This window comes from Acanthaster planci, linkage group LG02 (genome assembly GCF_054643075.1).
Source record: "Acanthaster planci isolate LZ-2023a linkage group LG02, COTS_SCS, whole genome shotgun sequence".
NCBI classification, from domain to species: domain Eukaryota; kingdom Metazoa; phylum Echinodermata; class Asteroidea; order Valvatida; family Acanthasteridae; genus Acanthaster; species Acanthaster planci.
The window spans coordinates 6,510,155-6,528,489 of record NC_141778.1 but is presented as its reverse complement, the minus strand read 5'-3'; the positions used below and the strand labels follow the sequence as shown (position 1 = coordinate 6,528,489).

The 18,335-nt window shown below is 41.4% G+C and overlaps 1 protein-coding gene across 2 annotated transcripts in view; it reads left to right on the top strand.

The window, feature by feature from the left end:
• The window catches only part of LOC110986717 (uncharacterized), a 37,581-nt gene that overhangs the window by 5,287 nt on the left and 13,959 nt on the right, over positions 1-18,335 (top strand). For both annotated transcript variants that reach the window (XM_087130959.1, XM_087130955.1), the window contains exons 4-9: positions 27-152; positions 765-1,028; positions 1,297-1,640; positions 2,014-2,204; positions 3,473-3,560; positions 3,981-4,099. In XM_087130959.1, the coding sequence (XP_086987085.1) occupies positions 27-152; positions 765-1,028; positions 1,297-1,640; positions 2,014-2,204; positions 3,473-3,560; positions 3,981-4,077 (1,110 nt within the window). In that variant the 3' untranslated portion in view covers positions 4,078-4,099. The remainder of the gene's footprint in view (positions 1-26; positions 153-764; positions 1,029-1,296; positions 1,641-2,013; positions 2,205-3,472; positions 3,561-3,980; positions 4,100-18,335) is intronic.

Genomic DNA, 18,335 nt, shown 5'->3' with positions numbered 1-18,335 from the left:
ATAGTGTTTTTAAATTTCATTCGCAGCAATTGCTTGCACGACCCTTGCTACATTGCAGTAGAGAGCTTGCAGAGTTCCTTGCCTTGGAGGGAAACACACACATAGAATACGTCAGGCACCATCCAAGAGAATATGTTCCACGGATAGATAAGGTACAAAGGTTTTCGAAAAGTACATTTATTAGGTCATCTGAAAATATCAAGTGTTCCCATTACATGTACCTGTGGAGACACTTTTGCTTTTACCTCGTTTGTTTGTGTGCTGCGTTTAGTCGTTTGGAAGTTTCAAACCAAAGCAGAGTGTACACATCAGCCTCTCTCTGGCTGTTGAAAGTGAGCAGAATATGAACCAGAAGAACTGTTGTTTAACGAACATTCTTGAGATGTTCACTTTGTAGAAGTTCTCATACAAGTGTATCACTTTTGTTTTGCAAAATTTGCCTTTCATCTTGTGCAACTGCGGAGTTTAAAAAGCTAGATGAAATGGAGTCAGGTTGGCATAGTGATTTTCTGCAGTGTTTGATTCCGAGCCCAGTCCCTACGTTGATTGGGTTTTCAGTCCCTCCTGATTTTGTTTTGCCCAGAATGTTCTTCTGTGCTTTACTCCCACCTCTAAAACTGTTCCTGCTGTTCATTGTCTTGCACCTACAGGATTCTTTGGGCTTTTAAGTGACAGCCCCTTAGGTTCTTTAGGAGAATCTTTGCTTTAATTACCAGAAATGCTTAATGATCTCTTGCTTTCATTGTCACTTGTATCTAAACCAGATGCTGCGAAACCGGGTATCAGGCCTTGTGGAGTCCATCAAACATGCCAGATCTGCCATTCCTCGGGCCCTGAGTGACATTGGTCCACTGCCTCCCATGAGTCCTCCCATGTCACCTGTAAGGAAATCCAGGGGGTCTCATCAGGAGACAGACAAGAAGGTGCTCTCTCCTCCAACATCTCAAAGGTCAGGATCTCCCTCTCCCATTGATGAACAGGATGGCAGCGGTGGGGACAGGATATTTGTGTTTGATAGAAGGCCAAAGGTAATGATTGTAGGCATTGCCTACCATTATGGTGTCTTTACTTGGATAGCCAGTTTCTGCTTTTTGGGGGGAAGGTGTTTTTCTTCTGCAATTATTGGCCAAATATTGTTACCGTGACTGTCTCAAACTTTGTCCAAACTACACATAGGTCATAGAGGATGGCCGTTGTAATGCAAAACAGTGAACTGACTTTGTTTCGAAATAACTACAGTGCAGTTTTACTCCAAGTTCTGCTTACATTTAATAATATTGAATTACTCTTTTTCAGACAACAGTGCAGTTAGCAACATGCAGCATTATTCAAGACCATAGTATGAAGAGTAGTGCCAATGTCACATCACCTGCATACCGTCCCGCTGCAACCACTCCCATTAACCATCACAGCCTTGGTCCACGCTCTAATGGAGATGGCTATGAATCTCCAGAAATGGCACCAGCAGAGACACCATCAGATGAGAGAGAGTCCAGTACAGTGCTGGGGTCAGAGAAGGTCGCACTCTTGGATTCGGTGCTGTGTTTCCTTGGAGACATCTTTCATGACAAGGACCTGTGGTTCTTGGACGAGGGTTTTCAGAGTGTGCTGACGATACTTGCAGGAGATCTTCTTGATGGGTCAGCCTCAGCCTTTGATAACATAATGCACTTTTTTTAATCCCTTGATAGAGTCTTTGTAATGTCCACCAAGAGTATAATCTCTATGTGAATGCAGCAAAAATCTGAAGTAATTTGCAAGGAAATCCCCATTGCCTCTGAGAAGTTCATCAAGACTAACACATCTTTCAAACTAAAATGTCAGAAGCAAGAAGTATTCATTTATGAGACCGTCATTTCATCCAATTGAATTTTTTCACAGAAATGTGGCGAATGGCTTCTCAGGTTAAGTTTGTGAAACTGTAACAACTTTGAGTAACATAGCCAGTGTTTGAAGAATAATTCCAACATCGTTGCTGGTTGTAATTTTTCTAAGTTAATATTTGAATTCTAGATGGATAGAAAGACAAGTGAATTTGCTTCTGTCGGACCAATGGTGTGCCTTCTACATGGCTGAACTAAGAGAGGCACTCTGGCCTGGAGGGAAGTTGCTGTCTGCTAATGAGGGGACGGGTACAAGAACAGAGGCTGAGAAAGCAGCTACAATGAAGGAAGTTCTGACTATGCTTGTAGACGCAATGCCAGGTACATGTAGTGATCAGAGTATCGCCGTTGTCAAGTCTGCCACAATTCCTTGCAAGTCAAGCCTTAAGCAAGTCATAGCAAGCTCACAAGCCATCCATTCTTCAGACAAGTCACAAGCCATTCAAATGAACTGTGTGACAAAAATTATTACTTCTTTATTGTTCACCCCATTATTGTGGCTAGCCATGCAAAGGACTTGCAAAAGGACTTCTGATGGACTTGATTGCAACATGACATGCAGGTCTTACGAGAGGACTCGTGATGACCGGACTTGCGAAAGATTGTGTGATAGGTTTTCTTACAGCATTGCCAAATAATCAGGATAAAAATTGTACAAAGTCCCTACATGTACGCAGGTGGGTGACAAATCTGAACATTCTTCGGTCTTGCTTCTTTGGGTTTTTAGTTTGAATGATCAATTGTATATGGTTATCACAAGGGGTCAGTACAGCTAATTTTGTATGCCTTGATACTTGTTGATGGAAGATGCTCCATCGATAGTCTTGATAATCTTCTGCACTTTGGAGACTACCATGGATCTCAAACCTTCCCAATGATTAGTTATTTTTGAACGGCCTTTGTGTTATGATTTCTCATCGTCAGTGAGAAAGGGCACTCTGTCACCCCTCGCTGTGGCCAATTTTGATCAGTGATAATCAGATAATGATGGCTTCTTCTGGGGTAGCAGTACACAATATTTATATGGGCACCAGGTGAAATTGACCACATTTTCTTAATGTGGCTTAAAATCTTTAGATACACATGTACCTTCAGAAATAATTAATCACAAATCTTAAATTATGTATGAGCATAATTTTGCTTTAATTTGGAATGGACTTTTAGTTTATTTTCATTTCTGTTCCCAGGTTCCCAAAATGAAGTTAACCTCACTTTCATTTCAATATGGCAGCCTTGTGAATAGAGCAAATTGCAGCTGGACAAACTTGGCTGTTTGATGTTCACTGTGTTGGGACAAGTTGTATACGCTGGTTGGCACGTGACCTGTTCTTAGTGCGTATGACTAATTTTCTGCTGAATGTGCACAAAACAATGGCATCTTCTTGTGTGATATGACAATGGCACTTAAATTCTTGTGTCAGTCCAGCCTCTCTCTTTGTCCTCGTAGAGCAGGTCCTTGTGCTGGAGATGCACAAATCCATATTTGTATTCTACACAGGTGTTGATAAGCTAGAGTCCATGTGAGTTTGGTCTCTTGCATGCACTCTTAGTAAAACCACTTATTTGTAGTCTATTTGTCCAATGTCCAGACTTGTTCTACACAGTTGTTGACAAACAGGACTGGCAGGATGGGCTACAGCTGCTTCTAGATTCCTTGGGAGATCCTCAACTCAACAGGTATCGCCATATGTCCAATTTCATTTTCTCTTTACCTTCCATCACATCTGTGATAGGTTTGGCAACGTTCATGTCAAAAGGAAGAGCCTGATGTATGATTTTAATTAAGAGATTTTTAACCTCAACAGCTATGAGTCGTATCAGTAGTCGTGAGTCATTGCAGTATCTTGGGGCAGCATGCCATCTAGTCCAACAGTCCTGAGGACAGGCAGAAACAAATTTGGACTGACATTTTTAGCTCGTTCAAAATTTACCACTTCCATGATTACATCAATCTTTAGTACAGTTAAACAAGTCTTTGAAATGATTACATGCATGGAAGAACGTGTACAGTATGTCCTCAATATCACTAAGAGGTGTCAGTTTGACTTTGCAAAGCATGCCAAATATGTCTTTCTTGTCTGTTTTTCTTGCCTTCAGGCATCTGTTGTTCACCATCTTAGACTTAATGATGGATGCTTTGATTAGTGAAATCAAAGATGAAGACTTCCAGAAGAACCTCATTTCCAGGATTTGATGGTTGGGGTTGGTCATCATCCGTAAGTCAAAAGAAGAGAGCTACGTTTAATGTTTGTTTTCTTAATCAAGTCATTTGTTTTGATTTGGTTTTGAGGAGTTGAAAAGCTATGCACAGTTTATTTCATGTAGGCTGTATATGCTATCTAGACAACTTCATTATCCTACTGCTGTAAACCTGAACAGTATTACTGAAATTTTAAAACAGAATTACATGTAGTAGCATAACTTCCTGGGCCTAGGCTCATCACAATGGGGTGACATTCATAAATATGGCAACTGCTACGAGCATGTTTCACAAAAGATAAAGTGAATTATAGTATAAAATGCTGAAGGCATGGGAAATTATGTGTTGCAGCTTTGTGAATCTGTAGGATTTAGGAGACATGTAACTTTATTGTTTTGGGTGCTGTAGTTTCCTGTGTGACAAAAGGAAGGGTTCATTGATATCCATATTGGACATTGTCAATGCCAAACAGTTCGATGCATGCAGTTGTTCAAGCGGCAATCCATTCATTGCAGTTGTGGAACGATTTTTCGCCGGCCTCAATCGGCGGGGTGAGATTTTCCAGCAACAAAGGCAAGCAGTTGATGGAAAAGCAGATGGTAATCCAATAACCTAAAATAATACTTGACTTCAGTCACAAGATTGCAAACAAAAGATTCAACATAGACGGTAATCCATTTGAAGTAATACCAGTCTATTACAGATCAATCTCCTCAAAATCCATACCATAGACATATCACGCCGAGCTCATTCAATCTGGCAGTTATGTAAAGTACGTGTACATGTAGACAGTACACTCTGGCAGTTAGAACTCATCTTAGGACCCAGAATTTTGTGGCAGTAAACACAAAGGCGTAAATTGCCACAAAATTGCCAATATTCTGGCAACTTCAGGACATGAATGGCCTATGCATACAATTCACTACACTAATTGGGGTGAATAAATCCTGGATTAATTCCAGCAAATTATCAGTGTGGCTGTCTCGGGACAAACGTAAGTCCGGAGAAGTTTCGATGGTCAACTTTGAAGACTAGGCCCTAACGTTAGGACTACAACATGTACACTTGACTCAGACTTCTGAGATCCAGTTCTTTATTAACCCAACTTGTTGGTATTCACAAAGTTCAGCTGACTAGGTTCACCAGGATGATTGAGATGATCCGTGGTAAATTGAGCTGATTTGAGTTTGAGATAACAATCAAATTGGGCTCTCTTGGAACAATCAGAGTTGAATAACTTCAAGAAAATCACTGGATATTACAAATGATGTATGACAATTTACAAAGCACACTGGGTAAAAACAACACATGAGGTTAAAACAAAGGAACTAGTGTGTGATGTGGCATACTGACAAACTTGTAACCACAATGCATGGTTGAACGCACACTGGCATAGAGTAACCACAGGAGCTGCACACAGTTGCCACAGATGGTCCCGTGTACAAGGTTGTGCAATAAAAAACAAAGGTAGTCTCTTTCACTGCTCAAAAAGGGAAAGTACTCGTGGGCTCTTTTACAAACGCAAAGACACATTATGCTGTAGTGTTGTTATTATTAAAAATCCTAAATCTACATGCAATTAAACTTCTTAAAGAAAACTCACTGCAAAGCAGCTGCAGTGACAATCAGTCATAAATATACATGTATGTGTACATCGCTAGTTGAGACCGCACGGAACATTTACAGAAATGAAGTACATGTAAGAGCTCATAATAGTAACAGTGTATAACAAACAGTTAATTTTCTCTCTCGCAAGCACATGGAAAGTTCTTTTCCAATGCTTTTGATTGCAGCGTTCAGTGGGCTCGATGCACGTGAGTAACGCAACACCGTGCATGGCGCATTCTCCCAAGTGTGCCCTCCTACTTGCCAACGGCTGCTTTCTTTTGGAAGCTACTAGCCCTTTAGGCTCAGCTGCCAGTCTCCTTTTGCTTTTCCTGACCAGGGGAGGAGTTTTGGTGGAGGTTGCATCTAACCTTTTTCCTGTCAATGTTACAATATTACTGTCAGGCCTGTGGAGGTTGTCGGTGACATTGCCTGCAGCGTTCGCACATGGCTTCCGCGAAGTCACATGCTTCAAGACAGAGTCTCTATTTCCCGCATTCTCATCCATAATTCGACTACAAACCAAGAACTAGGTTCACTTAAACTGTTCTGTTGGAAACTGTTTCCTGTGTGGTACAGATTATGCAGCCTATTGTCACGCAAATATGAGAAAAAGTTGTAAATTTTTTGTAACTAGTAACAGCACGGTTGAGTTTTGTGGGTAAATTTCACACTCTGAGTTGTGGGTAAGTACCGCGCAATATCATAGAATCTTGCAGTAACCGAAGTTAGCGAGGTTGAATAGTACCAGTGTATAACAAACAGTTAATTGTACTTTCTCTCGCAAGCACATGGAAAGTTCCCAATTCTGTGTACCGTCCTTTCAAAAGAAATCTTTGAGCCTTGATCGTTACATTTTCTGATCCTCTGTTTAATGTATTGATAATAAATACATACAAGCATAATAAATGAGTAAATGAAATGAACATGTGAACTTGGCACTTACATGTACGTAGAGACAATTTGTCTGGAAGGCTTCACCTCCTCTGTTTAGACATGAAAACACTACCTTCATTGTGAGGACAGCTCCATCTTTAAGTTTCATATTAATTGTGAGTCCCAATTTCTCATGTGTACCCTAAGTGGCTTTTGAATTTGAATTTTTTCTACACAAACCAAATATTTGGGATGGGCAAATTAGAAAGAATGCACTGATTTTGGTTCAGTAAACACTGATCATTGCAATACATGTCTAAAATGTCCCAGTTGATCATGTCAAACCACAGTTGGCTTTGACAGGTCAAGAACATATTTATTCTGTTCATTATTGTATTTTAACAAACCTGTAAATGTATACTTGATGTCCGTAAAACTACTTAATTGTGAAAACTCCAGTTAACAAATGCATAATAATTGTGACCCGCTCTGCACAAAAGGGTAATACATGGAAGTTGCGCAATGCCAAAACATGTAAGGACCTGCTCTACATGTACCGGTACATGTATTTTGAGAGGGAAAAATTTATTGCAAAACGTGATTTTGTGGTTTTTTTCTTTAATAGCTTCTATAATATTTATATTTTCATAATCGGTGACCACAAACATGGATACTGATGATTAAAAATGAAAAATTGATCATTCAGTAGGAAATCCTACATAGCATTGTGTTTCCAAGTGAAACACTTTATAAGCTTTTTCTCGAAAGAGCTTTTATTGAATTCGAAAAATGTGGATATGTACAAATGTCTAGTTGTGTTATCTGTTGATCCATCACAATATTACAGACAATACATGTACCCACACAGTCATGCAATTTGATGCAGCTGTCTTTCCAGCAACTTGAATTCGTACAAGAGGCTACCCTGCAGCTCTTGGTATAGTTGAATGAATTGTTGCAAGGGACCACGTGGGGAACCTCTCTGTATGCAAACAACAGACACGGGATATATTTGCCCCATTGCTCCGGTTCATTCTGTGTATAGGCACGAAGCATGTGCCTTAAGGTGTCATTAAATCTCTCAACTAGACCAGTGGTCTGATGGTGGTATGGGCTTGCTTTTAGCTGCTTAATACAGGGATGAGATTTCTCAGCTTTTCAGCTGATTTCAGCTTTTTTTGTTGTGGTTTTCAGATTTTTTTCCTCACTGTTTGTGTACAAAAGTATAGGAAATTTTCACAGTTCAGCTTCTTTACATGTATGTCTTTTTTCAGCTGTTTTCAGCTATTTTTATCATCGGTCAATCTCATCCCTGTTAATACCAAGGAGCTCACACACTTCTTTCATAAATGAAGACAGAAATTTGTCCCTTGGTCAGATATTATTTTTTCTGGTATTCCCACACTTGAGAACACCTTGATTAATGCATCAGTGATGGTCTTTGCTTCTTGATTTGGGATTGGTATGGCCTCTGGGTATCTAGTTGCATAGTCATATACTACCAAAACTTAACAGTTTCCCAGCTTTGATCTAACTGCTGGCCCTGATATGTCAATTGCAATACACTTGAATGGAGTATCTATGATAGGAAGTGGTTGTAAGACAGCCTTAGTCACTCCGCTATGCCTTGCTGCTTTCTGACATCTGTCACAAGACTTGCAGTATTCTAGCTGCTACATCTGCAAACACATTTGGCCAAAAGAAGCTCTTCAGTATACGTTGCTGGGTTGTATCTTTTCCTAGATGTCCGGCCATTGGTATGTCATGGGCAACTCGCAATATCTCTGCCCTATGGGGGAGAGCGGGGTAAGATGAGCCAATTTTGGGTTAAGTTGATATAACTTATTAAAAAATCACCAGGGCCAGGGTAGTAAATATACTGTCTTATAGACCACATGGTAACCTATGTTTATTGGCAACATTGGCTAGTAGCATGCACTCTGCAGTGTCAGTATGAGCCAACAAAAAGAAGTGAAACGGCTCAATTTACCCCATTGATCGGGTAAGTTGATCCATGTCGTGGGGTAACTTGATCCACTGTACCGTAAAAATGACAGCGGCTACTCATCAGGTGAAAAAAACAGGAACATTGTGTATTGAGTTTACATTGGTACAGTAACATTTATTCCAACCATCACTTAACAGCAAAAGAATTGGTATTTAAATAATAACAGAACTTCAAAGCACATGAGTGACATACTTTTGAAACTCGATTCACGCTTTACTAAGTAGAGTGCATGTATGTAAATTTCAGTTCACCTTGTCTCATACTCGGTCATTGTCTAAACTTCAGCAGAAACAACACAAAATAGAATCTTGCTGTGGTGTAAGAGAAAAGGACAGTAGAAGAGTTTGTTTCCAAATGCATTCAACGTCATTTTGCCACTTTGTATACACCCTCCGTCTTGGCTTTTCTGTTATTTAACATAAAAGTTAAGAAAAAAACGCCCACAATAAACATCTTTGATTGTACATGTATATCATAAAAGTGCACTTTGTGCCTTTTTTCTCAAATACTGAATTTGGATATAATGCTTCTATTTCAACTTTAAACGTTACGTTTAAGTTTAAGCTCAAGTTGCATTTAAACAACAGTTGACAACTTTGTCAGAGAGACCCCCCAACAATTTTTGGTTTTAGAAGTTTTTGGACGATGTCATCCTTTGCGAAAAATGCAGGGTTATCAGGATTTGGAACAAAAATTTTGTCTTCACAATCTAATTGACCAGACACTTTCCGAAGGAAGATGCCCTCATAACTGAAGGCATCATCAACATCAACACGGGCTACATGTATGTAATGCACTACATGAGACGTTCCGGCAACCTTCACCACAACAAAGTCACCCTTAATGATGTCCATGTCTTCATCCGATTTGTCTGATTCATCACTGATTTCCAAGTCAGACTCTGAACTGGAGGAAGAGCTGGTTTAGTCAACAGGTTCTTTTTTACGTTTCTGGAACAACACCCTCTAGAGTTTCATTGTTTAAGATTGTTTGTTCTTTACTTGTTTCTTTTCATGGATGGCTGCAATTTCATTACGAACAGGGGTGTCAGTGAGGAGTTTTGTGCTTCTTTTCTTCCAGCCTTGAGTAATTGGCTTTCTTTTATGCCCTGCCTTTTGCACAGGAATAATATCACTTGGTGAGGAGTATCCATCACTTGATTTGCCTGAATTTTCAGCTGAGTCATTTGTTGATGAAGTTCCCGGGTCAGATGCTGATGGTTGCATGGAGTCATCAGGTTTGTCTGCTTGTGTTAGAGAGGTATTACTGGTGCTTACATTTCCATCCTCATCTAGCATGTGGTTAAACTTTTTTCCATCTTTTCGTCCAGTTTGTGATCCGTGGTTGCTGCAGGTGCAAAATCAACATCAGTGAACAGTTTTCTGTTGAATGGATATATACCAGTGCTCTTGAAACCTGAAATAACAGTTCTTGGTAGAAGAGCTGACGTATGTGTTTCATTCACCAAAATTGGAATGTCATAGATTGTGACTGTTTTTCCTGGATTGGAACGTAGCTACCCTCCATAGCTTGGTTAAATGCACCTTTAAAAGGTGCATACACACCCCAGTCCAGCGGCTGGAGACGATGTGAGGTGTGTGGCAGTAATGTAAGCATCACAATACCATTAGCCCTAGCGACATCAACAGCTTGTACTTCTTTGTCTCCTGTCTAGTGATCATTTGACCCTTAATGCTCTAGCATTTTGTGAGGTTCTGTGATGGTTCTCTTGTTTTCTCCTTCTTCATCATCTCGCTTGGCACCAGACAACACCATCTCTTTTAGGGATTAGAAGTTGACAATACCCTTGTTGCGGTAATTGAGAGTGATTCCCCGTACTTTACACACGGCAAATTCATCATTAAAACAGGTGCTGTGAACCTTGTACCCGTAGTTCTTCGGCCCTCCTGAAGCAAATTCGGTGATGTAGCTTCCTGGTCCCTAGTCTTTTTCTAACTCGTTAGTGAGGTCACCCAAGTAGTCACCCAGAGGAGTTTGTACTGATCTAGTCCATCTTTGACTACCTATATCATGCTGTCTATGTTGTAATAGAGGACCCGCTCACCAAGACGCTCCAGGAAAGAGTACAACTTTGACCAAGCCTGTGCCGTAGTGTAGGCTACAATAGCCACATTGGTATTTCCCGCTGCCTCAACAAAGTCATCCTTCTGCTGCCACTGGACTTGCACAACTTCCGCGTTCACGACGTTGATGCGGTTGATTGTCTTTCTGTTATCGAGAAGCAATGCGAAATAACCTTTTAGGGAATTACCGGTAACATACATGTAGACTGCTTTCGGCATGTTTTGACGCCGGGCAAACTATCCTCAAAAGCTGTTGAGCGTCAATTTTGCCACAGCCCTCATATCCGTGTTCCTCGGGGTCAATCTTGATGCCTTCATGGAGCTCATAGTCGTGGATGTAGTGGTTCTTCCTTTCCTAAGTGTCGCACCATTCAGGCCAGCCACTAGCCTCTTGTTTGAGCTTCAGGAAGGTGTTGATGTAGCCAGTGAATAACTCACCTATTTCACTCACACTTCGAGGATTCGGACAAATCAGTATCCTACTGACACAGCCTTTTTCAGTTCGTCCGTGACCCACGTACCAGTGATACATGTAGTTCTATCGGTCTTCTCGTGTTCGCAGAGGATCATCTGCTCAGTATCACTTCCCTTTCAGAGTGAACATGATCTTTCTGCCCACATGGCATGGGAGAACGGGATGATACAACCCTCTTGGTGGCAAGATTTCGACTTTCACAAATCCTTCATACTCGTCGATGGATGCTTCAAAATTCTCTGTATTGATCTTGGAATGACCCAGGGGAAACTCTCCGTACTTGCAAACCCAGGGATAGAAGCTACACACGTCCACATACTCTATTTTTTTCATCTGGGCCACACCTGTGGTACAGCTTGGTAGCATTTGTCCTCCTTCCAAAGAAAGCGTCTTCTGGATTGAGGGGCGGGTTGACATCTTGGGTGTCCTCTTGAAGATCATCTAGAAATACTCAGAAATCTGGGTTATTGCATGTCATTCATCGAAAGTCGCATTCCCACGTTTCTTGCACATTATATCCTGTTCGTCTCAGATCCAAAGTACGCCGAACGGTAGCTTCATAGTGGTCTCTCATGCTCAGCAAAGTCATGGGGGCTGTCACGTCCCAAGCATGAAACGTTTGGGGCATATGTGCCACAGACAATCGTGGAACTCAAACACGGTCTTTTCATGCAGCCCATTCTTGTGGGACTTGTCAATTTTAACCTTGCTGCCATTGAGCGAGTACCTGATGTTGATGTTTCTGTTCTCTCTTTTTCGTATCCATGCTGTCTGGGACACAGAATCTTTGGTCTGGAATAGGGCCGACATAGGACTCGTTCTCTCTGGTGTTGAGATGAGGAAAACCCTTCTTCAATTCCCTCAACCCAAATGTAGAGGGAATTATCTCCGAAAGAGGTATCGACCGGAAGCTCAAAGAGTCAATAATTCTGATTTTCAAGGCTTCGAGGGGCAGGATCTTAGCCCCATTCATAAGAACTTGGGCAGAATGGCTCATTTCTATAAGAATTAAAGGACGAAGTTGGAGTCGTAACCTGATGCGTTATGAGCGATACATATTGCTGCGTTTTGGCTGCCGTCCTCGTTAAATATCCACTCACAGAAATCTTCGCATGTGCTGGCCCCCTTAAAAATGTGCTCATTGGTGGTTCCTTGGCTACCGAGATATCTTGTTTGACAAGCAGTGTCGACAAAACCTCTGCGCAGCACACAACTTTCTCTTGCCGACACTCAAAATCAAAAAAGATGAAGATGTGCTGCCTGCCCTCGTTTCATTTACCTTCAGTGTTGGACTGATCTGCCCGTGCGTCCTCCTGCTCCCGGTCCATCAACTCCACTGGGTCCGCCTCTTCCTCCAGATCAGCAGGACCCCCTTGCCGAGATTTGAGAGGACGCATGAAGCAGAGGTGATTTGCCTTTCTGTACAGTTTGCAGGTCTGGTCAGTTTGGCTGGTGAGTGGGCTCTTCTTGTTTATGGTCTTTCCACCAGAACATTTGTATATCGTCGAGCAGGTTGAGTTTCCATCTGTGACTGCACCCCTCTTTGTCTTCACATTCCTCAGCAGCGTTTTTTCCTCATGTTTCCAAAACATGAGGGACTCTTGAAGAGCCAGTTGTGGTCTTTGCAGTCAACCCAACCTGTTAAGTCGCAGTCAGGGGAAGACTGGTAACAACATAGACACTTAGCTATGCATTTGTGCTTCCTTTTGTTGCTGTATCCCGGAGACAAATGTTACAAAGTGCGCTCTGCATAGGAAACTGGTCATTGATCTAATAACCGCAAAGTGGTTGTCATAAAAATACAAAATTAACCTCTGTGGAGCATCTTCCCCCTTGAACCAAATAGAATTAAAATGTTCTTTGGATAGAACAATGATCTGCAGACCGTCAGCACTCAGAACCCCCTGGAATTCCAACAATTCTTCCAAGCCCTCTGGAGAGGAACATCAGCCTGATGATGAAGCTCTAGCACCAATCGAGTGGTCTCACCTCCACACAGCAGGACGGAATTCCAGTTGGTTTGAGGGTCATCATGTCAGAGGGCAGCTCTTGCGATGATGATCACATTTGTGCAACAAAGCTCGTCTTGGTTTTTAATGGTGATGCAGCCCCTCTTCTGTTTGAGCCACCACTCTAAAGCAAAACCACCACGAGCAAGACGACAACGTGGATAACCTCCCTTGTCCATCTTAACAATGACGACCCTAATAACAACATCTCCAGTCAAACTGCCGCTGTCATTCGACTGCAGAATTTTTTTGATATTAGACATGATGTCATGGACAGAGAGATTTTCTTTTTTCTGAATCTCATCCAGAATTTCTGTTCTAGCTCTGGAAAACACATCTCGAACGAAACAAAATCTTTAGGTTCAGTGTTGCTAAGGACACGGTCTATGATAGACAGAAATTCGGCTCCCAAAGTGTCTAAGGCATTACCCCTACCATGTACTGGCTCGATGTCACTGAAACGTAGTGTATATTCATTTCCCTGTGTGCAAAATTTATGCACTTAGTGCGAAGTAATCAATATAATGAGATATAAGTCTTTGGGCCTTACTTGCTGTGTCCCAAGCCATTCCTCCTGCTGAATGATCTCATCTTCATTTCCTCCGTGCTGTGGGTCTGGCCGGGTGTTCAACTGGTCCATTGTGGGGTCATCACTCACCAAGGGAAGCTTAGGTTCAGAATCCCTGTTGTCTTCTTTTTCAGAATACACCTCAGAATCCTAATTGTCATCTTCAGATAGAGCATCTACAAATGCCCTCCTTATTTTGACAGTGACACGTCCAGTGTCATCTCACAGTTGAGTTTGCTGAGCATTTCAGACACCAAAAATCTTGTTACCATGCCCTGCTTGCTGAACGGCATCCACAAATCTGGTCTCATCCCCAGAAAATTGATAGATACCCTAATAAGATAAATCATGGAAGTTGATGAAAAGCCTTTGCTGCAAGGACTCGATCACTGCACCGATGTTGCGGATAATCCCCTCGGTGCACCGAATAGGCTGCAAAATCACTGGAAAAGTGTATTCTTCGCCTGCCGTTTCTAGGAGGTGGATGTAACAATTGTTGTAAGAGACTGCACAGTAGAGATCGCTCGGACCCCCTTTCAACTTCTTTGGTGACCTGGTGGATGACGGTCCTGGGCGTGCATCATTGTCAGCATGCCCTGGGGGAAATTCATCCAGAGAAACCTGTCGGGCGACTTTAGAGGGAGTACCCTCATCTATATCTTCAAGGCGAGAGCAAGGACTTGGCTTATTGCTTCCCCTCTGAGATCTACTTCCACTTGCCGCTACCACCTCCTCTTCTTTCTATCCTCCTTCTTCCAACGGGGATTGTCCTCTGCCACTTCGCAAGGATACACGTATAGGTAAAAAAGCAATTAAGTTAAAATAAATTTTTAAAAAGTCATTTTAATTCGAAAATTGAAATATATTTCAAAAAAATGATTTCTCTTGAGCATTGCTTGCAGGCTAATAAAATACAGTTTTTAAAAGTACCAGTATGAACAATGTCAACATAAATTAGTCATGTAAACTAAAGCAGACGTACCCCTGCATGCATTTCCAATTCCGCTACTTGGCGATACCCATTCCTAGGTCGGCCAAATTCCACTACAAAACCTCCACATGGACTGACAACCCCAACTGTCGGCACTGCGGTACAAGTACTTATGCAGCTTCTGTACTGCCCACACTATTGCCAAGCATTCTTTCTCAATGATAGGGTAGTTTTCCTCTCTTGGCAACAGTTTTCCACTTGGATACGTCACAGGGTGTTCTTCCCTATCTTTTCCCTTCTGGCTAATGACAGCATGACCTAGTCCTCAATTCGATGCATTTGTCTGCAACACAAAATCTTTTGAGAAGTCTGGGCTATTTAAGACAGGAACATGTACACTAATCAATGTTTGTTTCAACAACTGGAAAGCCTGTTCACGTTCGTCATTCCATACTACATTGACTGGTGCAGAATACTGCAGATTTCTTTGTTAGGTCAGTGAGAGGGCTGACAATCGCTGCAAAGTTTGGAATGAAGTTGCGGTAATACCCTGCAAGTCCTAAGAACGAGCGGATATGTGTCTTTGTTATCAGTCTTGGGTACTCAACCACTGTCTTTACTTTCTCTGAGTCTGGCTTCACTTTCCCATTTCCGACAAGGCATCCAAAATATGAAACCTTATGGTTCCCGAATTTACATTTACTTGGTTTTGCTGTCGAACCTGCTTGCCTGAGCCTGTCTAACACTGACCTCACATGATTCCCATGCTCCTTCCATGGTTCACTCACAATACATGTGTCATCTATGTATGCACGGGCAAACCTCTCACATCCAGTTAAGATCTGGTTCATCAACCTCTGGAAGGTTGCTGGTGCATTTTGCATTCCGAATGGCATCACTGTGTACTGAAATAAGCCAGATGGTGTCACAAAGGCTAGCTGCCTTCCTTCTTGCCTCATCACCTAGTGTTACTTGCCAATATCCCTTGGTGAGATCGATAGTGGAAATATACTTAGCATTCCAGCCTCATCTATTAACTCATCAATTTGTGGAATAGGATATGCATCAAACTCAGTGATTTTGTTAAGTTTTTGATAATATGTGCAAAACCTAACTGTTCCACCTTTTTTGTCTACAATGACAATTGGTAATGCCAATGGACGTTTGGAAGGCTCAGTTACTCCTGATGCAAGCATTTTCATCTTGAACCGTATCTCTCATTGCCATTTGGATTAAATATGGCCGCTGCCCCATTGGTATCACTGAAATTGTATGTACCATACATGTATGTTTCAATACATCAGTTCTTCCTGGTACATCAGTCATTGTATCAGAGTATTCTGACAAAGATTTCTTCATTTCATCTCTTTGAATATCATTCAGATCCTCTGATATTTTGGCTTGCTCCAAAGTTTCGTTTCCACCAAATGGACATGCGTCTTCAAGATTTTCTCCATCAATTCCTCCTTCCCCAGTGTCACTTTGTCCTATGCCTTCCTGTTCCACTAACTCTACACAATAACTGTGGCGATCTACCCATCCTCGCAACATGTTCACATGGTACACTGTGGTCCTCTTCTTGCCCATATCTATTTCGTAATTATTAACCTTGTCAGTCCTCCTCTTCACTACATACATGTAGGGCCCTTTGCATACTGCGAGCAATTTGCTCGCAGTATGCCGGCAGTAAGACAAGAACTTTTTGTCCCTCTTCGTATTTCTTACAGTGAGCATTTGAGTCGTACTATGCATTTTGCTTAGCCTGGGCTTCGGCCAAACTCTGCTGAGCTACATTCATGGACTCAGACATCTTTGTCTTTGCATCAGTGACATATTCTACCACATTTGCACCTTCAGTCTTTTCCCCGTCTAGTTTTTTCTCATCACATCTAATGGACCCCTAACTTGATGTACATACAGCAGCTCAAATGGTGAAAATCAAGCTGATTGTTAGGGAACCTCTCTGTATGCAAACAGTATAGGTACGAAGCATGTGCGTTAAGGTCTCATCTGTCAACTAGACCAGTGGTCTGATGGTGGTATGGGCTTGCTTTTAGCTGCTTTATACCAAGAAGAATTGTTTTCTTTCCTACTTTTCCGGATATTTTGTCTGTAAGCATCAGCATTCAGCTGGCACTTCTCTACGATTGCTCTTTTTAACCTATCATAGCTACCTAAATCTGTCAAAGCCATACCTGCATAGCTTTTCCCGTCAATTGTGGCGCAATTAATTTTGCTCAAATTTCTTAGGGACATTCGTGCATGACCATAAGATTTTCAAAGGTCTATGTTAATGTCAATATCATCAGCGTCCCTTAGTTTTGTAACTTGAACATTTGGCACTTTTCTATTTCCCTGACTTCTCACATCTTGGTCTCTTCTCATGTCTCTACCGGTATTTGAAGCCATGAACTTTTGAATTGCTAACTCATGCACTTTCTGTAGCAATTTAATCCTTTCTGATTCCATTTAAAGTTGCAAATTAGACTGGTCATTTGGCACTTCATCATCAGATCCTCTGGCATAATGAAAGACTTCATGGGAGCCACCTGACTGACAAATACAACAATATTTTGATTTATTCACAGATGTAGAAATAACATGTTGTAGCATATATGATACATTGGGTACTTGGAGCAGTGTTTGTGCATGAACACGTATGCATAATGATCATGCAGATCCTTCCGGGCATCTGCTGTTACATTCATAGCTGGCCTCGTTCTAGGTGATGGTTGGTTTGCCAAGTGATGGTCTATGGTACCGCTCCCTCGTATCTTTCCAGCTTTTGTCAATCAACATGTAAAATTGTCATGGAAACAGGTGTGTGTAATGTGCTGTGTAATCATCTACTGCAGTAAAAATATGAACGAAAGGGGCCAGACTTCATGAAATTTGAACTTTAAAGTTACGCTGAAAATAAAACAGCCACAACCCAATATCTAAGCTATGCTCAACTCTGGGGTTTTGTCCTAGTGATTAGAATATTACACCAATAACAATGCAGACAGGCTTGAGATTTTTGGCTACTTGGTATCAAATATGAACCAGGATCATAATCTCTCACACTGGCCCAGCATAAGTTGCAAAGGGACTACTCGCAAGAGTAAAGAAAACATATAACACAATGCTTCTTAAGAAGCTACAATGTGTTTATTATTCTGAATGTAGAAGAGCAACCTGTATCCTGTCATTTAAACACAAACTTGCAAACTATCTGGCAGTGGTTTTATTTATAAGCACAAGAAAGTTCCCAAACATTTTGAAGAAATTGCTACCGCCATGTGGTGAAGTTGTACATGTACATACATGTATTGACAGAAGCCATACATGTAGCTCAAGGTTCTTTCCCCACAACACTGTTCCTCCATATCCCTTCTCATACACACATACTTTCGGGTTCCTCTTAACGTGTTGAGAGAGAAGAGTCTAACCACACAAGGGAGTACAGATACATGTATTTGAAAAAAAATCGAACAATGTTTATACTGCAACCTCTCCATATTTAACGTAGTTTTTGGAATCCAAGCATTAACTTTGCATTAGTCTGCTTATCTGGCTTTACTTGAACAAATCGTGTTTGTAGAAATTGTTGCTAATCCAGGTGATTTAAATTTGCCAAATTTTCTTAACCATCCACCATGGAAAACAATGACAAATCTCTGGTGGACTGTACCTTGATACAGATGGTAGATCAGA